Raw genomic sequence first — 18,824 nt, forward strand, 5'->3', positions numbered from 1 at the left:
TTTTAATTTGAAAATAAGCAGAACCAAAAGCTGCACACGTAAACATTATTGAAGTCAACAAGTTTTTTGTTTACAAAACATCAAGTTCTCAAGCTCACTATTTAAAACATCTTTATCATAAGCAACACTAACCACCGTTTGACAACAACAACAAAAATTTCTCTTCACTTGCCTCTCTCCGGGAGATTACTGGATCAATATAGCTTCATTTCTTATGCAGGAGCTTTTGCGATTGCACGAGAAAGCACACTAAAATGAAGCTTAGAAGTAGAACACTCCCAGAAGAGACCAACTTCGTCTCCTTTCTTCAAGTCTCTTCTTTGAATAAATGTTTTCAACCAACCATTCTTGAGAACATAGCTACTCCGGAGTGCTAGACACAGCTCGTGCTCACTGTCTGTATCGTGGTCATACACCTTAACCGTGATTCCGGGTTTACCTCTGTCTATCTTTTGGGAATCTTCTAGAGGGAGATGTTTCAGAATGTGCTCCTCAACAAAGCTTTTTGCCAGAATAAGTTTTTGGTTATTAACACAGTTAACATCACTCTTGGTCAGTTCCTTCCTGATGGTCCATTGTGGCTCCTCATTTTCATTTTGCTCTTTGGAGATAGTCTTTGGAGGCTGCTGCTGTTGATGGGACCGCAGAAAGAAATCACAAATCCGTATGCTCAGATTGACAAATTGATTGATGTTCAACTGGTTTGCTTACAAAATGAAAGTTCACTAATTACTTACCAGAGAAGAAGAGCTAGTTGTAGGCACAAATCCAGGGTTAGGGATCATAAGAAACTGGCCAGAGAGTCTTTGTGAGCCAAGCGAAAAGTTACTATGGTATCTTCTAGGCAGAGTACCTGCAAACACAAGAAGAAGTGAAGGTACGTTTTCAGAGATAATACAAACCAGAAAACTCACGAGCCATATCTTATATTTACTAGCTTTGATGTTATTACACTCGAAGTAATTTGGATTTTGCGAGAAGCAATGACTCTTCAAGGCTTCATCTGTGTTCATCGGAGGTGGTTCTTGGCTCATACTCGTCTGATTCTTCTTCGCCTGAGATGTAGAGTGAACAAAGAGAGGCATCTTCGTTTTATTTGAAGGCAACAAAGGATCTTGACTAGTCTTTTCGCGGTTCTTCTTTCCCGGAGATATAGGAACGAACGTCGGAGATAGAGATCTCTGTTTCCTTGGATATCAAGAATGATTGAGTACTCCTGCGGTTCTTGTTTTATATTCGTTCGAATCTTCTTCGCCGGAGAGAGACGACCTCACTGCTTCCTTGGGTGCGAAGAAAGAAACACCATTTAGAGATCTCTCGCGCTTCTTGGAATCTTCTTTATCGGAGATACACAGTCACTTCGGAGAGTTATCGTTGAAACAATTCTTGAGAGAATACGGTTTGATATATATGGGAGTGTGTGATATATACAGTTTCAGTCTAGATTTGATTTCGTCTCTTTGCCAAGTTATTTTATTCGGTTTGGATTAAACCGGATCGGTTTATTTGGATTAAACATCCTTTGCATTGAAATTCACCATAAACCTTCACAATTTTAGAAAGAAATATTTTTCAATGTCATTGACCACACTTAATTAAAAAAAAAAAAAAAAAAAACCTTCTCATGCAATACGATCAACACCAAAATAACCAAGTAAAACCAAATCATCTAGGATGATCTATCTATAACAACGTCTTCGAAATACGATCTCTTCAGCAAACTAGATCTTTCTCATCTTTCTTTCTCTGAAGCACACCAACGTGGAGCCTAGAGTTAGTATTATTCCAGAAGAGTCCAATCGTGTCTCCTTCCACCAATTTTTTCTTCTTGGAAAACACTGCAGACCAGCCACCGTTTAAAACATAGCTTTTTGATGTATTGACGTGTCTCTTGAAAACCAACTTGTGCTCAGTTCCCTTTTCTTGGTCGTAAGCTGTGATCTCGATTCCAATTCCTTGTTGGATGTTCTCTTGGACATCTGTAGGGAGATAACTAACGATGTGGGTTTCGGCGTCCACTGTGTTCAGCATAAGTCGGCTTAGACCATTGACATCGCTGACGGACAGAGTCTTGGCCATGGTCCATGGATGGGGATGTGGTACTTCCGCTAAGACTCTTGCAGCTCGCTTCTCCTCTTTAGAAAGTGATCTCCTCTTCTTAGACTTTCTAGCATCTTTGGTTATATTTTTCTTGATTCCTGCGCAAGTAACATTAGAGTTAATAGTACTACAGCTTCCTGAAATCCCCAAAGAGAGTTCTAACGAGACAGAGTCCTCGTTATGTGTTTCCTCCGAGGACTCGAGCTCGACTTCGAACGAGGAAAGGGCCTTCTCCGAAGATGTTGTAACGTCAACGAGAGCCATGTCCGTGTCATCGGAAGAGGACTCTGCTGGAAATATCGAGTTTCCAAACAGGCGTAGAGGTTTTCCTGCTTTCTTCTTGGTCGGAGAGATAGCCGCCGTCGTATCAATAGGTCCGATTCCCAAGGAAAGGTAGTTCGCTTGAGGGATGTCCCACTGTTCTTCGGCCATAACTCGTTTGAACATTCTTCTTCTTCGATGGAGGCTTAGGAATCTCGAATGAACTATATATGGAGAGCGAGTCGAAAGAATGGGTTTGTGAGTAAAGGTGATCAAAGAGAGTTGTATATATATATATATAGAGAGAGAGAGAGAGAACGATCAAGGATATGTAGGTTTTGTTTTGGATTATTAATACCTAATTTGATCAAGAATGGGAGAATGAATGTAAATTCTGTTAGAAATAGGATGTATAAAACCGTAATAAATTACTCGAATCATATTTTTGTTGGCAAATTACACTTTAGTATCTTTCCTCGTGACAGGCAAAAAAGGAAAGTTAGAAAACAGTGACCGGTCCGGTCCGATTCGGAACTATCAAGCCGTAACCGAAAGAAACATACCAAATTTAGTATCAATTACTGAACTTTCTTACAACAAATTGAACAGATTTTGGTTTTTAGTTACAATTCGACACAAATTGTTATCGAACCGAATTTCAATTCCGGTCTACTACGATGTGGATTTACCAAACCGAAACACCAAAGTTCCAAAAATTCCAAAGCGAACCGGACCAATTAATCTGAATGCGGAAATTAAGGGGTAAAAAAGTAAAAAGAGCAAAACAGAGATGAAATAATAGCCCTTAGATTAGAGAAGATGGGTTTGGCGGCCCAAACAAATAGCGACAGCAGATCCACAATAAGAGTGCCGCGGCGCGTGACTTTGTTTCATGGCGGGAAAGTGTCAGCCATTGCCTCTCTCGACGAAGAAAGGAAAAAAAAAAAAACTCCCAACCAAATCTCAGAAGTCGGGAAAGATGACTCTCACCCATACCCTTAATGTTCTCGATGAAATTGAGTCTCTCGTCTCCGATCAGCTTCAAGTGGTAATAATTACTCCCTATTTTTTTCTCACTTAATTTCTCGATTCCTTTGATTTTTTTCTGGTTAGGGTTCGGATTTCCACTTCACTGAATATAATCAATCTGTCCAAAATTGGTTATCGCTCCTTTCTGCAACCTAATCGGAATAGGGTTAGTTTGTAGTTTGTTGTTGTAATCAGCGTCGCCGTGGGCTTTTTAAATTCAGTCCTGAGATTCGGAAGGGTTTTGTAAAAATTGAGTCATTTGGGTTTACAAATACTGATTCGCTCAATCAAATTTGGTTATTCAGGTATCTTACAAATGGCTCAGTCGAAATTATTCCCTTTCATCAAATACTGCCAAGAGGTACATTACATTGTTCCCCCTCACCAATTGGGAGTCCGAGTCACTATATTTTGGGCTGTTGCAGATTTTTTTTTTGTTTTAAAACTTAGGGACTCATATGTTATTAGGTTGCTTAAGGATTTTGTAGAGAAACATGGCAAGGGTTTTGAAGTTGTATATATTGTGTCCGGTTGCCTAAAGAACAGACCTTCCGATTACTCCGTTAAGCTTGCTTCCAGTACCCAACTTCCAGGTCTCATTCTCATTCAACGACCTGTTATCTCTTTGTTATTCTTCATGACCGTCTTCTCTATTAGGGTACTTTTGCTAGTGATTTGACACTTCCCTGTCATTACTTCTATGCAGAAGTGGAGAAAGAGTTCAATGGAAAATATTCAGTACATATCTACAGTGTTCAAGCTAGTATTCCAATTGATCCAGCAGCCATATGGAATGCTGAATTTGTACAAGCAGAAGAACTCTCCAGGCAGCCTTCTGCCACTGATAATTGCTTGAGAGGCAACAGGTACACCTTTTCTCTTGTTGCATGAAAGATGTTCAGTACTGTTGACCAGCCTTATCCATTCTAACTAGAGAGGTATTACCAGGTTTTGTGGCATCTCCAATTCTTTCGTAAAGCGTAACGTAGAGGGAACAACTGGCAATGTTACAGCCCCACGAACTGAAAGTGTGAGAACTACAGTACAATCTAAAAGTAGCTTAGATTTTCAAAAGGGTACAGTTCTATCAAACCAGGGAAAGAGATTTCAGCACTCAAGCGCTAACGTTAGCCATCAGGCTAAGAGTGAAACTAATGCTGCTCCAGCTCAAAACCATTCTGTGAAGTCCTCTTCGGATAAAGAAAAATATTTTCCTGTACCCCCTAATAAGAAGAATGGGCAGAGCGAAAAGAGCGTGACTGGAACTGGTGGTTCATTGAAAAATATGTGGGGCCGTGTGCCTGTGAAAACGGAAGATGAGTCTGCGAAAATAGAGGTTAAAAATCACATTACTGATCATTCGGGTATGTCATCTAATCTATCCACTCTCAGTTCTCTTTTGAATATTGAATATTTATGTGGAGTTGGCATTTATTCCTGCTTTTAGGTACTGATCAATGGCTTGGTGTTTGTTTTAGTTACTTTTTTCCTCAATAAAATGTTCTGTAATTGGTGCAGAAGACCAAAAACCTTCTGATGATGCTGACAATAAGGGAGGCAGCGACGATGAGAATGAAGATGTCAATTTCAAGAGAGCGCCTAAGAGTGAGAACAGAAAAAGGAAGGCGATATTTGATTTTTCAGATGAAGAGTATGAAGATGTTATCAGCTTAGCATCTCCTAGCAGTCCAAAGGTTAATTCACGTCCAGATGGTGAACTCAATTCCGAGGATTCAGGTCCAGAGAAGCCTGACGCAGGTGTTTCTCGAGAGGTAAAATCTGATGAACCAGAGGTCAGCAAAGAAGACAGGGAAAAAACTGCTTCTATTGATGCTTCTACGACTTCGTCAATGGAGAAGATCCAGGCCGTGGGTTCTGAAGCTGAAGTTAATCCCTCGAAGGGAAGAATTACTGAAGCTCCTAGCTTACCGAAAAGGAAAAAGACGTTGAAGACACGTATTGACGAACGTGGAAGAGAAGGTATGGCCTCTCTCACACACTTAGGCAGCCAATACTGTTTTATATATAAACTAGAATAAACACACATATGCATAGGTTTAGCCACGAGTTGGCTAAATGCGAACTCTTGTTTGGTAATGTCAAGATCTCTCTTACTTGTGCAATCCTCTTTTGACTGCATATAGTAACTGAGGTAGTGTGGGAGGAGACAGAAACCAAGGTGAAGAAGGAAGTGGAGACTGATACAAGTAAGAAGTTAAATGATGGCAATAACGCTAATAGGTATGTTGTTTTGAGATGATTAATCTACAAAGAGCATCGAAACTTAGTGAAAACCCGAATACAATTCTAAAGCATCCATCTGAGTTTATTGTTTCAGAGCACAGAAGAAGAGCTCGGCCATTGGAAATGCGGCAGCCACAAACATTGGAGGAAAAGCAGGAAGCAAGAAAGGAGGAAACGTTAAAGATCCAAAGCAAGGGAACATAATGTCATTCTTCAAGAAAGTTTAAAAAGCATTCTGTTTTTTTTTTTTTTTTTTTGGTTACAGCCGAGTTTGATTAAGTATATCAAAATCAGGAACTTGGTTTTCATCTGATTGTATGTTTGAATCCGTTATGTCTTATAGTAGAAGTACTCTTGAGCCATCGAGTTATAGAGCTTTGAAGCCAACAAGTAAAAAAAAAAAAAGGAAGCAATGTTCCACACGCGGAGAAGTCGGTACGTCGCGTGGCATTAAAATATAAATATTTAAAGTATAACACGTTTCTCGGGTGGTTACAAATTAAATAATTTAAGAAAGGAAGTGGATTGGTTTTCGAAAAGTGTGTACGTGGATTTTGAATCAGTGAGGCCAGGTGGCACAATCAGATGGGTTTATAAAATACATAAAAACAAATCCTAATTTCTGATTTCAGATCACACTCTCTCTCTCTCTCTCTCTCTCTCTCTCTCTCTCTCTCTCGCATTCGTCAACGGTGCGAATCCTCCTCCATTGTTGGGCGATCTTCTTAGCTCGGAGAATGTGGAGTTGCATCTATTTGTCGATGCTACTCTTCGCTTGGAAAGATATCAGTGTGGCGGCGAAAGCTGCCGATTCGTCAGATTCGATTTTTCTCCCTAGTCAAACCGGTTCTCGGAGTTCCGTTTGCTCCGCGCAGGATCCGAACCTTAACTACAGGCCGGTCATCGGGATCCTGAGCCATCCTGGCGACGGCGCGTCGGGTCGGTTGACCAATGATACGAGCTCGACGTACATCGCCGCCTCGTATGTGAAATTCGCTGAGGCAGGTGGAGCTCGTGTTATCCCACTTATCTACAACGAGCCTGAAGAATTGCTCTTTCAGGTCATTCTCATCTCTTAAAAAACTTAAATTACTACTTACTTGTCTTTGGCTAGACTTCAATTAGGGTTTTTGAATGTTACTGCAGAAGCTAGAACTAGTCAATGGTGTGATATTCACTGGTGGTTGGGCTAAAAAATATGAATATTTCGAGACCGTCAAAAAAATCTTCAATGTAAGTTGAAAACATTGGGACATTCTTGTGTTGCAAATATTTAAACTCCTAAAGATCTAATAAAAGTTTATGTTTCTCATAGAAAGCTTTGGAGAGAAACGATGCTGGAGAGCATTTTCCTGTTTATGGGATTTGCCTAGGATTCGAGCTTATGTCAATCATCATAAGTCAGGTGACTACTTTCTTCTTTCTTTCTTTACAAAACTCTTGTTTTCAGACTCCATTCTTAAAGTTTTCTCTCAAATCCTTGTCATTTGGTAACAGAACAGAGACATTCTTGAAAGATTTGATGCAGAAGATAATGCATCCAGTCTCCAATTTGTTGACAACGTTAATCTTGAAGGAACTTTATTCCAAAGGTGCGTAGCTTTGTCATGATCCTTTTAGTTTTCCACAGTTTATATATATATATATATATATATATATTAAGACCTCAACTTTTTCCCATGTATAATTGTAGTCTTTCATACTTGCAGATTCCCTCCACCGTTGTTGAAAAAAGTCAGCTCAGATTGTTTGGTTATGCAGAAACACAAGGTTAGTAATGTTGCAGGACATGGAACATAGTTGTCAAAGTTAACTCATTCTGCTTTGGTTATTGCTATCTTCCTCTGTGGTGACTACTATATTCTCATTCTATATGGTTGCTGATACGAATTGTTGTTATTTTATAGTATGGTATCACACCAGCAAACTTTCAAGGCAATCCTGCTTTGTCTAGTTTTTTTGAAATCCTCACAACCTGCATTGATGAAAACAGCAAGGTAACAACATGTTCCTCTATAAACCATGAGAACTCTATGAATTCCAGAATCTGACCTTACTTTATTTACGGATCTAATTATATTTCGTCTGCAGACTTATGTTTCAACTGTTAAAGCAAAGAGATACCCAATAACTGGTTTCCAGTGGCATCCTGAGGTATACTGACCAGTTAAACTACTTATGTTTCTAATTTTCTTCTCTTTGGACAGCTTTGATTTTAGAAAAGAAAAACAAAGCTCTTTAATGCAACATAAATTCTCTGTAGAAAAATGCATTTGAATGGGGATCATCCGCAATTCCTCACTCTGAGGATGCAATCCAGGTGACACAGCATGCTGCAAATTATTTAGTCAGGTAAGGTCTCTCATCAGCGTATTCAAAGTTTACCAAAAACATTCTGTGCACTCGTTTCTCATGTATTGGGGGGTTGAATTGAATGGGGTGCAGTGAAGCTAGGAAGTCACTGAACAGAGCACCACCTAAGAAAGTGCTGAGCAATCTCATATACAACTATAAGCCTACATACTGTGGATACGCAGGGTAAAGCCACTCGGGGACCACCATCTTTACAGAATTCTCTTGTTTCTATTGTTGTCGATTTCTTTTAACGATTCTTTGGATCTTGCAGGAGGGGTTATGACGAGGTTTACATTTTCACACAACCAAGATCCCGTTTTTAAGAACTTACTCGTTGTCTGTATACTGTATTGTAACTCTGATTTCAATATAGGGAGCAAAATTGTTTCGCTCACCTGCATTATTCCCCTGTTCGTATGATTTGTGTCAATGAAACAACTATGCTAGCTTTTTCAACATTAAATTCAAAAAAAAAAAAAAAAAAAAAAAAAAACTATGGTAGGTTTTAGGAGCAAATTATTATCATATTTTTTTGAAGAAATTATTCTAGCAAAACTTACTATATGTCGTAGAATCGACCTTTGGTATTGGGCAATTTAAATGGGACACGACACGCATTAGGACAAATGGGCCGGCCCCATAGTGACGACGAATACGATACGGGAGAGTGGCTTATCGTTGAATCCATAACACGTGGACGGTGGATATTGGTTTTCTCGATTTGAAAAAAAGTGCCTTGTGCAGAGGAGAGACTAGCTAGAGAAAGGAGCAGAGACGATCCTTTCTTTTAAGATATACTTCTTTGTCCTGTGGTATGAAATTTCACATCTCGCGTTTCATCATCCTCTCTGAGATGTGGAGCTACGTCTGGTTAGTACCGGTGGTGGTACTATCCGTGTTCAAAGATATCACCGTAATGGCCAAAGCCAACGAGTCGCCTGCGACGATTTTCCTCCCTAGTCAAACCGGACTCGATGATTCACCTCGGGGTCCTCTTGTGGTATGCTCCGCGCCTGATCTGAACCTCAATTACAGACCGGTTATCGGGATTCTGAGCCATCCTGGCGACGGCGCGTCGGGTCGTTTGAACAATGCTACGAACGCGTCGAACATTGCGGCGTCGTATGTGAAATTGGCTGAAACTGGTGGTGCACGCGTTATCCCCCTCATCTATAACGAGCCCGAAGAACTTCTCTTTCAGGTTACTCTTATATTATTAGCTCAGCCGATTCTGTATAATCTTTATAAGTTTCCTTTTGGCTGCGTTTAGTTTTTTTTTTCTTCATCAATTAGGTTTGAAGGTGTTGTTGTTATCGCTTAAGAATTGGATTGCTTCTTCCTGATATTATTTTCTAAAATTATCTTGGATCACTGCAGAAGCTAGAGTTGGTCAACGGTGTGATACTCACTGGTGGTTGGGCTAAACAAGGATTGTATTTTGAAATCGTCAAGAAAATCTTCTATGTAAAAAAGCTCTACATTGGTTTCAATTTATTTTGGGTGTTGGACATATAGAATTCCAATAAAAATGATCTTTATTGATATCTCCCTATGATCGATCCTCTCAGAAAGTTTTGGAAAGAAATGATGCTGGTGAGCACTTTCCATTATATGCTATTTGCCTTGGCTTTGAGCTCTTGACAATGATCATTAGTCAGGTAAATCCTTTGTTTTTGCTTCTTTTGGCAATTTTTTCCGGTCACTGAATGAATGTAGCTGAATATTAGAATGTGGAATCAGTCTAAGGCAAGCAGAGAGCTTTTATTAGCTATTCCCATCATGAGTTTTGAGCTGAGTATATACTATAGTATGTATGTAGTACAGTTTGAGAATCAGCAAACTCCATTCAAAGTCTATAATCCTCGCCTTTGTAACAGAACAGAGACATCTTTGAAAAAGTTGATGCAAGAAATTGTGCATCAAGTCTTCAGTTCATTAAAAATGTTAATATCGAAGGAACCGTATTCCAAAGGTGCATTCAGCTTCATGATATGTGTATATATGTTTTGCAAAATATTGTATTTATAATTTTTAATGTTTCACATATTGCAGATTTCCTCCAGAGTTGTTTAAACAGCTTAGTACCGACTGTTTGGTTATGCAGAACCATCAGGTTAGTATTTGCAACCTCTAATTTATATCACAGTTATACTATGGAATATAGTTGTCACTATTTTTGTTGCTTATACATTCTCTATAGAGAGCAGTTTGACATTAATAAATGAGTTGATCATTGTTAGCAACTTATTAGTTTTGTTTACCGCTAGGTCCGTCTTGCCATTTTCTACTTTCTTGTTCTTCAATTGTTAATATCTTCCTTCTATCTGCTTACTGATACTAATACAAATTATCATGATTTTCCAGTATGGTATATCACCAGATAGCTTTGAAGGCACTGTTGCTCTGTCTAATTTCTTTAACATCGTCACAACATGCAGTGATAACCACAACAAGGTATTGTTATGATCTTAAGAACCATACAGATTTAATATATTCTAGAGTCTAAACCTCATAAAATCAATCTACTTTTTATATATTTCCAGACATATGTTTCAACAATTAAATCAAAACAATATCCAGTGACGGGATTCCAGTGGCATCCGGAGGTACATACTCACTAGTTAACTTACGTCTCTCATTTAGTCCTTCAGCGGCTAGGCTTAGTTATCACTGTGGTTCATTGCGTTATTCTATAGCTTATATAAAAGAAAAGTTCCCTACAATACTCTTGCAGAAAAATGCATTCGAGTGGGGGTTATCCGGCATTCCACACTCTGAGGATGCGATCCAGGTGACTCAGCACGTTGCAAATTATTTAGTCAGGTTTGTTCTTTATTTCAAGGTTTGTTAAGAACTGATAAGAGAGTGCAGCAGCAACTCTGATTGCTACATTAGGAAAGTAGTTGGCATTAGAATCAATATAAATAAGTATTCATGTAATGGACTCTGATGGATTTAGTTTTGCTGAATGTGGTGCAGTGAAGCAAGGAAGTCACAGAACAGACCATCTTCTGAGAAAGTGCTGAGCAATCTCATTTATAACCACACCCCTACTTACTGTGGATATGAAGGGTAAAAAGCCACTCGGACAATATCTTTACATAATTTTCTCTTCTACTGTATGTTCAACGATATTTGGGATCATCTAATATGGTGGATTATGCAGGAGAGGTTACGACGAGGTTTACATTTTCACACAAGAACGATCTCTTCTCTGAGAAGTCGCCTTCTCGTGTGTTTGTTCAGGGAAAACCAGTGAAATTTGTGTTTTAAACTCTCTTATTGTGTATATGTGTATTTGTTGTAACTCTGATGTCTATATAATCATCAAACAATACGCTTGCCCTTCGATTGTCAAAAGAAAATCTAACAATGTACGCTTTTGTATATAGAACATGTAAGTCTTCGATTTATGTTTTTAACTTAGTGTTAATAAAGATAGAAGACACAGAAATTAGTCTTTTATACGAAAGAAGAACCTCAATAATAGTATGAGTTGGGCTAAATAAAAAGCCCAATTAAGCATAATGGGCTGATAACAATTTGACTGTTTACAGTTCGCCAACCGACGACAATGAGAAGTGGGAACTCTGACCTGCCAATAATCCTGGTTCATCCCTTAAATCGGTGTCCCTATCTAACCGTACCGAGTTAAACCAACCACATTCAATTGTTCGTCCTCGCTTTGCTCTCTCTCTCTCTCTCTGGATGAATCCTCTCAAGCAAGCTTCTTCGATTTCCCTCTGACGCTAATCTTCTGGTCTCGATTACAATCGTAAGTGTTGTTACTTCTCTAAGTTTTGTTTGGGTCTCAATGTAGATCGTCTTTGGAGATTGATAATATCCTAATTGTTCCGTTTGATTGTTAAAACTTTACTAGATTAGTCGAGATTACTTATTTAGAGACTTATGCTTAGTAAACGAACTCTAGTTATGTAATCGTTGCATCGAATTTTGTCGGTTGTAATGCTAATTTCCGGTTTGCACTTCAGAAACCGGCCCTGTATATTGCAAGTAGATTTAGCTTCTATTATGATCTGTTGAAGAGAGACAACTTTGAAGCTTTCTTGATTTCGTGGGAAGAGGCATAAATGGGGAGGATAATGGAATGGGCTGCAAGATCTGATCATTTGGGAGGACTTCCAAGGAAAACTGTGATAATGGCTGTTAGTGCGTTTGCAAGAGCAGTAGCTAATCTTTGCAACAAAAGCTCAGTTCACAATGCTGAGACTCTTATGAATCTTGTCCGTTCAAGACCACCTGGTGTTCCTCTCATCACTGTTAGTAATCACATGTCGACGTTAGTTAATTTTAGAACCTCCAAAAAACATAATCTTTTCTTGTTGTCATAATCTCTTTACTTACACTCACTTGTATTTTGGTGTTGATTTATTATCTTCTTTTTTGGTAAATCAGTTTGGATGATCCAGTAATGTGGGGTGCGTTCAAGGGTCTCCTTTCCCTTGATCCAGAATTGGCTCGATGGGTTCTTGCTGCAGAGGACATATGTTTCAGGAACCCTATCTTCTCCTACATTTTCCGCAGTGGTATGTCATATATTTTCTTTCTTGGCTTCTTCTTAGGTGATAAACTGTGTAATCAGTGTTTTGTATGATTTCCCGATTTGGAGTTTTGTTAGTAGATTTGGTGGTTACCAAAATAGTATTTTCTTATGATGAATGTTAATGAGCAGGAAAATGTATACCTATAACTAGAGGTGGTGGAATCTACCAAGAACACATGAATGAATCTCTCCAGCGATTAAAAGATGGATCTTGGGTAGTTTATCTTGCACATTTAAACATTCTTTCTTTCTGGGCTTTTCTGACCTCTAACCGTTGGTACTACTCACCATGACTAGTAGCTGCATACCTTCCCAGAGGGAAAGGTGTTTCAAGAAGATGTTCCTATAAGACGACTAAAATGGGGAACTGCAAGCCTCATCGCCCGCTCTCCAGTTACCCCAATCGTCTTGCCAATAATTCACCGTGGTTTTGAGGAGGTAACTCGTCCATGTTCCATCTTAGTCTGCTTAACTTGATAATCGTTCAAACTTGTATAGCTAAATGCCTGCAGAAACAAGAATAAACCATGAACTATGCATCCATTTTCCAAAATTCGAATTTGCTTTTCTGATAGTAATACGTTTTCACTCCATGGTACTTACCCACATTATTGTATCCACTTAGATGATGCCGGAAAACTACTTGAATGGTAGAAGACCGCTGGTACCGCTGTGCAACAAAGAACTTAAAGTTGTGGTTGGCAAACCAATTGAGTTTAATGTTCCCATGATGGTTGAGACTGCTGTCTTGGACTCCCGCCATGTAACTGCTCCTCTTCAAGAATCAAAATGGCCTATCCTCATTTCTGCTGGCCAGGAGCTAGACGAAACTGCTCAGAGATGCCTCTACGTAGCTCTTTCCGAGAAGATTCAATCCTCCTTGGAAACCTTGAGGCTCTTAGCTAAGCGGTTGTGACTTCCGCCGGGAAAATTCATCTCAGAATCCGGTTCACAATTTTCTAAGTTCCGGTTTAGATCCGCAGACCGCAGTGGTAATCAGTTAGTTACTTATTAGCTTAATTTAATTTTCTGAAGCTGAGAAATATTCTACAAATTATTCAAGTACGAAAACTAGAGAACTTGCCTTTTAAAATATTTTACCGTTTCGGATATATAGCAACCCCGCAATAATGTATGCTGAAATGTGTCTTATCAGTATAATCAAAATTAAGTAAAAATCAAAAAAGCTACAATAATCGAATATCTAAATGTAGTATTTTTTTTGGTCGGAACTAATTTAAAATATATAATTTGTTGTTTATAATAATGTAAAAGACCGTTATTAGTGTGATGTCTGTAACGCCGATGACCTGGCCAGTTCTGTTCTGTCACACTTCTGCTAAAATGGTAATGATGTTGGAAAGAAACAGCAAGCATTAAAACGACCAGTTTGAACAGAGAGAGAGAAGGTTCTGATTAAGAAGAGAGACAACGTGGGTGGCAAAACAGACGCGGCGGCCACGTGAGCCAAATCGAGCCACCGGTGCGGCGAGTGGTGCCTACGCGAAAAAAATACAGTTAATGGGTCCTACAGGGTCACGCCGGGGACGCACCATCACGTGAAAACGAAACTTCCCAAAAAAGGTCAGCTAAAACGGTATCGTGGCATTCTCGTTAATCCGATCACGTTTTAAGGGTAAACGCTACCTCTTGCACGTGGTAATGGAGCTCGGATGTGTGGCAAAACTGGTAAATAAAGGCCGAATCGAGGGGTAAAGGTAGAATCTCCCACGTGCTAGGACCGGAGGACATGCGTGACCTCATGTAGTGGTAATTTTCGTAAATATAGGGTCAAATCTTGGGTAAATATGGTACTTTCAAAAAATTATTTGTTTTTTAATTTTCACTATGAAAGTAAATAACTCTCCTCTTCTCTTCTCTCGACTCTGGCACGAGAGAGAGAGAGAGAGAGTTCATGATTAGCTTAAAGCTCCCTTCATCTTCTTCTTCTATTCCCGGGTTTTTTTTATCTTCCTCCTCCGATCACCTGAAAACTCACCTTTATCAAATTCTCCGAGCATCTTGATCCGCCGCTTTCATCTGAAATCACCTGTGTTTTTTTTTCTCTCAACTACTCTCAATTTGAAGAAGGTGAAGCTAACAAAGTTACTGCAACTATTTCCAAGAGTTTTGCTTCCCTCAAGATTCTCGCCGTCGGTGAGAGCATTTTATCTCCGACGGAGAAGCCAAGTTGCATATCTAATCTTAAGCTGATCGGAGATTGGGAAGTGTTGTTGGTGCACGCAGATCTGCTATATATATATATTGCTTCATCGAAGATTCTGAGGTTGAATAAGTTTGAGTTTCGCTGCGAATTGTCTCTTTGATCTGTAACGTTAAAAAGAAACAGAGGAGGAAGGAAGATGACGTCGGGGACGAGAATGCCGACATGGAGGGAGAGAGAAAACAACAAGAGGAGAGAGAGAAGACGGAGAGCAATCGCAGCTAAGATCTTCACCGGATTGAGAATGTACGGTAACTACGAGCTTCCTAAGCATTGCGATAACAACGAAGTTCTTAAAGCACTCTGCAACGAAGCTGGTTGGATCGTCGAGCCTGACGGCACCACTTACCGCAAGGTTTGTTCGGATCTCATTCTTCCTTTTCTTCTTCTTTTTATGCTTTTGAAGAAGCTTGAAAATTTTGAATTCTTGGATACACAAGAAAAGAGATCAGCAGATACTGATCGCATCTAACATGCGCCGGAGTCTTTCCCGGTGGTCCGAATGCTAACGTGTTTCATGATGATACCTCATAGAGGAGCGTTTGTTTTAGTCAAATGTTGGATTCTTTCTCTGTGACCTTTTTTATTATTATTATGCGTTTCTCTAAAAAAAGAAGATGCTTTTCTTTCTCTCTCTTTCTCTGTTTCATGATGTGTGTGTAACTGATTCACTTGTGTGTTCAGTCTATTCTCAGATGATACCATCCCCCACCAAACAAAAATAAAAAAGGGAAAAGCAAAGTAGCATAGCATAGATCTCAATAAAACTGATTAGTAAAATTTTGCACAGAGTTCAAAGTGTACGTTTTGATCTGTAGATTTTTTTGGGAAAGCAAGTGGGCACTTTTGCTTTTATGTCTCCAGTCTTTTTTACTCTAATTTTCGATTATCGAGTCCAATGATAATCTGTCGGTTCAGGAATCATTGACCTGATTGATTCTTAGAAACAGAGTGTTTACTACTATTTGTTTATTTGAAACTTAGACCTAAGCTCACCGGCTGTTTCAGCTAGGTTTCACATTCAAGATAACATTATCAGCCACTGATCATGTTTGTGTGATCTTTTTTTATTTGTTTCAGGGATGTAGTAGACCTGTAGAGCGTATGGAGATAGGTGGCGGTTCAGCAACAGCTAGTCCTTGCTCTTCTTATCAGCCAAGTCCGTGTGCTTCTTATAATCCTAGTCCAGCCTCTTCCAACTTCATGAGTCCAGCATCATCCTCATTTGCTAATCTTACCTCTGGAGATGGCCAATCACTCATCCCATGGCTGAAACACCTCTCAACAACATCATCCTCATCAGCTTCTTCGTCATCAAGACTCCCTAATTACCTTTACGTCCCTGGGGGATCTATAAGCGCTCCTGTTACACCTCCTTTAAGCTCTCCTACTGCTCGTACTCCAAGAATGAACCCCGATTGGCAACAACTCAACAACTCCTTCTTTGTCTCTTCAACACCGCCAAGTCCCACCCGACAAATCATCCCGGACTCTGAATGGTTCTCAGGAATTCAACTAGCACAAAGCGTTCCAGCTTCGCCAACGTTTAGCCTCGTCTCACAGAACCCGTTTGGATTCAAAGAAGAAGCAGCCTCTGCTGCTGGAGGCGGAGGCGGGTCAAGGATGTGGACACCAGGTCAAAGCGGGACTTGCTCCCCTGCTATTCCTCCTGGTGCTGACCACACAGCTGATGTTCCAATGTCTGAAGCCGTGGCTCCTCCAGAGTTTGCGTTCGGGAGTAACACAAACGGGTTAGTGAAAGCATGGGAAGGAGAGAGGATACACGAGGAGAGTGGTTCGGATGATCTCGAACTCACTCTTGGAAACTCAAGCACCAGGTAACTCCAACCCACCTGTACATTTTCAAAACCGGTGAAACCAAAACCGTTCTTGATGATATGTTGCTCCAGTTTTTATTTCAATCGTACTCTTCCCATGTAATGCTCAAAGTTGAAACACAGCTTATATAATATTCGTTTATCTGTCCCCAACCGTGATCTTCTCGTCCTAGTATTGTATTCTTGAGATTGAATCATCAATCATATGATCACACTGCCTTTTTTTTTTAACTGGCGTTGCTTGTTTCCCAACCTAATTCCCGGTTTAATAGCAAACGTAAACCCCGGTTTGAGTGGTTTATAATCAATCAGACGGTTTATGTTAACACTGTCAGAAACTCATAGTCAACGAAGCAAATTATGTTATTGTTTTATAGCTATTTATCATCGATATCAGTCAACATTGAGCGCTTCATTGCAGGTGACAGAGCTGGTGCCTCTGTTTATAACGGCTACACAGATTTCATATTCTGACATGGGTTTGATTTTGTTCGTCTACGCCCTTCTTCAGTTGTAATTCACAGAGGAAGGTGGATGACGAAAGTGTATCCATCCATGATCCATATATGAGCTAATAATAATTATCACATGGAAGACAAACAAATCTTAGGTCGTGGTCAATGCACGTACGTATAACTGATAGATGGCCACATGCTATCCACTAGTATTTTGCCACGTGTGATTATCAAAATTACTAACTTTCATCCTATTCATTTCGTTTTATTATTGGCAGAAAACTTTCTATTTATGAGTATTTATCCTACTTTTTAATTGTATTTTAAAACTTATTTTTATCAAAATAAAAAATTACCATTTGGATGATCAAAATCGTGAATTAATACTATTTGGATGATATTAATATTATTTTTGTTGATTTTTATTTTAGATTTCCCATTTTTTTATGCAAGATTGCAAGATGTCTAATTGTTATGCAAGATTGCAAGATGTCACCAACAATTGGAAAACTCCAAAATGTGTGAAAAATTAAGTGTACGAAATACTCTCTCCGTTTCAAAATATAAGATGTTTTAGAGAAGTTTTTTGTTTCATAATATATGATGTTTTCAAATTTCTATGTAACTTTTAGATTACTTTAGTATTTTATATTATGCAATATTGTTTCTGATTGGTTGAACTTGTTAAAAATAAAAATTTCTTAATCTGCGTGCTTTAGTTAAAACATTATATATTTTGAAACGGAGGGAGTATAATCTTACTTGTGGACTCTAAACAAAAATAAAGGCCCAATATGTTTTGACAACACTGATTTTCTTCTCTTAGTTATAGAAATTTTCAATTTATCTTATCCCATTTTTCAAATGTCGATTTTATATTTGAAAATTATTCTCTAGATCAGAGTTATATTATAGCAGAATTAACCAAAAAAGAAGAGATTTCTTGCTTGACTATATAGATTCTGTGATTCTATCCTATAAAAGGTTTTTTATTACTTTCCCCTAAATCGTAGATATTTGACTATGTACGTAGATCATACACGCACTACAACAAATATGTACATTGATAGCAGACGGATATAGCTCATTTTCCGTCACTGCTATGAAAGATGAGATTTTTTTTCGCTTACTTTTTAATAGCATCTTATTAACGCTATGATAGGAAAATTATGTAGCGGGAAACAAAAGTGACTTTTGTCCGCCAATACTTAGTGAAATTATTCACTTAATCGCCAAATAAAAAAAAAACCCAAAAACTCGACACACTCTCTCTCTCTCTCTCGTTACAACCTAAGCTCAACCTAAGAAGATTTCTTCTTCTAAATTCTCTGTGTGTGCTCAAATTCTTCTAAATTTCTTATCAATTCTTCAGTTTTATCGCCGTTTGTGAAAAGCCCCAATTTCGCCGTTTGTGAAAAGCCCCAATTTCGCCCTAAATCTCCATATCCATCGCAATTGATAGCTCGAATCCATTTTTGAGGCATGTCTTTCTTCTTCCTCCTAATTTCGTTATTTGTTTCGATTATTTGTGATTTCAAACAGCTTTTGATTTCGATAAGGGTCAGATTTAGTTATCTGTTTTGTTAGGGTTCGATTTATCTAGATTTATTTCGTTATCTGTTTTTTAGGGTTCGATTATTTACAGATTTTGAGAATGTGGAGTTTCGAATCCATCTGTTTTGTTAGGGTTCGATTATTTACAGATTTGACTCAAAAATAGCTTTTGGATTTGAGTATTTGCGCCTTCATAAACT

At 38.8% G+C, this 18,824-nt stretch overlaps 5 protein-coding genes and 2 pseudogenes across 12 annotated transcripts; 5 read left to right on the forward strand and 2 right to left on the reverse strand.

Moving 5' to 3' along the window:
* Positions 1 to 212: 212 nt before the first annotated feature.
* Positions 213 to 1,085, reverse strand: LOC147941876 (putative B3 domain-containing protein At1g78640; annotated as a pseudogene).
* Positions 1,086 to 1,704: 619 nt separating this feature from the next.
* Positions 1,705 to 2,573, reverse strand: LOC109124931 (putative B3 domain-containing protein At1g78640 pseudogene; annotated as a pseudogene).
* A 615-nt stretch (positions 2,574 to 3,188) lies between these two features.
* Positions 3,189 to 5,996, forward strand: LOC104703199 (uncharacterized). Of its 4 annotated transcripts, none has more exons than XM_010419167.2 (8): positions 3,189 to 3,409; positions 3,696 to 3,751; positions 3,859 to 3,983; positions 4,097 to 4,256; positions 4,339 to 4,754; positions 4,909 to 5,370; positions 5,535 to 5,631; positions 5,729 to 5,996. In XM_010419167.2, exons 1-8 carry the CDS (start codon positions 3,254 to 3,256, stop codon positions 5,859 to 5,861), a joined length of 1,605 nt encoding a protein of 534 aa, XP_010417469.1. In that variant the 5' UTR covers positions 3,189 to 3,253; the 3' UTR covers positions 5,862 to 5,996. The 4 variants fall into 4 exon arrangements, with proteins under 4 accessions (XP_010417469.1, XP_010417471.1, XP_087312528.1 ...); XM_010419169.3 differs by having other exon boundaries at positions 4,912 to 5,370; XM_087456402.1 differs by having other exon boundaries at positions 3,231 to 3,409; positions 3,841 to 3,983.
* A 128-nt stretch (positions 5,997 to 6,124) lies between these two features.
* On the forward strand, positions 6,125 to 8,482 carry LOC104703200 (gamma-glutamyl hydrolase 1-like). Its single transcript, XM_010419170.3, has 10 exons — positions 6,125 to 6,695; positions 6,781 to 6,867; positions 6,950 to 7,039; positions 7,132 to 7,226; positions 7,344 to 7,404; positions 7,542 to 7,631; positions 7,726 to 7,788; positions 7,898 to 7,986; positions 8,080 to 8,172; positions 8,261 to 8,482. Exons 1-10 carry the CDS (start codon positions 6,372 to 6,374, stop codon positions 8,310 to 8,312), a joined length of 1,044 nt encoding a protein of 347 aa, XP_010417472.1. The 5' UTR covers positions 6,125 to 6,371; the 3' UTR covers positions 8,313 to 8,482.
* On the forward strand, positions 8,463 to 11,402 carry LOC104703201 (gamma-glutamyl hydrolase 2). Of its 2 annotated transcripts, XM_010419171.3 has the most exons (10): positions 8,463 to 9,190; positions 9,367 to 9,453; positions 9,558 to 9,647; positions 9,867 to 9,961; positions 10,042 to 10,102; positions 10,354 to 10,443; positions 10,533 to 10,595; positions 10,724 to 10,812; positions 10,969 to 11,061; positions 11,156 to 11,402. In XM_010419171.3, exons 1-10 carry the CDS (start codon positions 8,804 to 8,806, stop codon positions 11,205 to 11,207), a joined length of 1,107 nt encoding a protein of 368 aa, XP_010417473.1. In that variant the 5' UTR covers positions 8,463 to 8,803; the 3' UTR covers positions 11,208 to 11,402. The 2 variants fall into 2 exon arrangements, 1 of the variants encoding a protein (XP_010417473.1); XR_015561352.1 differs by lacking the exon at positions 9,867 to 9,961 and having other exon boundaries at positions 8,696 to 9,190.
* A 136-nt stretch (positions 11,403 to 11,538) lies between these two features.
* LOC104703202 (N-acylphosphatidylethanolamine synthase) lies at positions 11,539 to 13,665 on the forward strand. Of its 4 annotated transcripts, none has more exons than XM_019227975.2 (6): positions 11,539 to 11,764; positions 11,982 to 12,269; positions 12,406 to 12,536; positions 12,683 to 12,768; positions 12,854 to 12,991; positions 13,179 to 13,665. In XM_019227975.2, exons 3-6 carry the CDS (start codon positions 12,422 to 12,424, stop codon positions 13,467 to 13,469), a joined length of 630 nt encoding a protein of 209 aa, XP_019083520.2. In that variant the 5' UTR covers positions 11,539 to 11,764; positions 11,982 to 12,269; positions 12,406 to 12,421; the 3' UTR covers positions 13,470 to 13,665. The 4 variants fall into 4 exon arrangements, 3 of the variants coding, with proteins under 3 accessions (XP_019083520.2, XP_010417474.2, XP_087313542.1); XM_010419172.3 differs by having other exon boundaries at positions 11,582 to 11,764; positions 11,982 to 12,289; XR_015561353.1 differs by having other exon boundaries at positions 11,622 to 11,764; positions 11,982 to 12,289; positions 12,851 to 12,991.
* Positions 13,666 to 13,880: 215 nt separating this feature from the next.
* LOC104703204 (BES1/BZR1 homolog protein 4) lies at positions 13,881 to 16,768 on the forward strand. Its single transcript, XM_010419174.3, has 2 exons — positions 13,881 to 15,132; positions 15,858 to 16,768. The coding sequence occupies exons 1-2, from the start codon at positions 14,917 to 14,919 to the stop codon at positions 16,617 to 16,619; spliced, it is 978 nt and encodes a 325-aa protein (XP_010417476.1). The 5' UTR covers positions 13,881 to 14,916; the 3' UTR covers positions 16,620 to 16,768.
* The last annotated feature ends 2,056 nt before the right edge of the window (positions 16,769 to 18,824 follow it).

Source organism: Camelina sativa, chromosome 7, assembly GCF_030686135.1.
Source record: "Camelina sativa cultivar CO46 ecotype springtype chromosome 7, ASM3068613v1".
NCBI lineage: Eukaryota > Viridiplantae > Streptophyta > Magnoliopsida > Brassicales > Brassicaceae > Camelina > Camelina sativa.

What these genes read in the sequence shown, in the direction of transcription:
- LOC104703199 (XM_087456402.1), top strand. Translation starts at nt 3,254, where the DNA reads ATGGCGGGAAAGTGTCAGCCATTGCCTCTCTCGACGAAGAAAGGAAAA. An exon ending in TTCCAGTACCCAACTTCCAG is followed by an intron (nt 3,984 to 4,096) that starts GTCTCATTCTCA and finishes ACTTCTATGCAG; the next exon opens with AAGTGGAGAAAGAGTTCAAT. An exon ending in AATTGCTTGAGAGGCAACAG is followed by an intron (nt 4,257 to 4,338) that starts GTACACCTTTTC and finishes AGGTATTACCAG; the next exon opens with GTTTTGTGGCATCTCCAATT.
- LOC104703200 (XM_010419170.3), top strand. Translation starts at nt 6,372, where the DNA reads ATGTGGAGTTGCATCTATTTGTCGATGCTACTCTTCGCTTGGAAAGAT. An exon ending in CTGAAGAATTGCTCTTTCAG is followed by an intron (nt 6,696 to 6,780) that starts GTCATTCTCATC and finishes ATGTTACTGCAG; the next exon opens with AAGCTAGAACTAGTCAATGG. An exon ending in ACATACTGTGGATACGCAGG is followed by an intron (nt 8,173 to 8,260) that starts GTAAAGCCACTC and finishes TGGATCTTGCAG; the next exon opens with GAGGGGTTATGACGAGGTTT.
- LOC104703201 (XM_010419171.3), top strand. Translation starts at nt 8,804, where the DNA reads ATGAAATTTCACATCTCGCGTTTCATCATCCTCTCTGAGATGTGGAGC. An exon ending in TGGTTATGCAGAACCATCAG is followed by an intron (nt 10,103 to 10,353) that starts GTTAGTATTTGC and finishes ATGATTTTCCAG; the next exon opens with TATGGTATATCACCAGATAG. An exon ending in GATTCCAGTGGCATCCGGAG is followed by an intron (nt 10,596 to 10,723) that starts GTACATACTCAC and finishes ATACTCTTGCAG; the next exon opens with AAAAATGCATTCGAGTGGGG.
- LOC104703202 (XM_010419172.3), top strand. Translation starts at nt 12,081, where the DNA reads ATGGGGAGGATAATGGAATGGGCTGCAAGATCTGATCATTTGGGAGGA. An exon ending in CTCCTACATTTTCCGCAGTG is followed by an intron (nt 12,537 to 12,682) that starts GTATGTCATATA and finishes GTTAATGAGCAG; the next exon opens with GAAAATGTATACCTATAACT. An exon ending in GATTAAAAGATGGATCTTGG is followed by an intron (nt 12,769 to 12,853) that starts GTAGTTTATCTT and finishes CATGACTAGTAG; the next exon opens with CTGCATACCTTCCCAGAGGG.
- LOC104703204 (XM_010419174.3), top strand. Translation starts at nt 14,917, where the DNA reads ATGACGTCGGGGACGAGAATGCCGACATGGAGGGAGAGAGAAAACAAC. An exon ending in ACGGCACCACTTACCGCAAG is followed by an intron (nt 15,133 to 15,857) that starts GTTTGTTCGGAT and finishes TATTTGTTTCAG; the next exon opens with GGATGTAGTAGACCTGTAGA.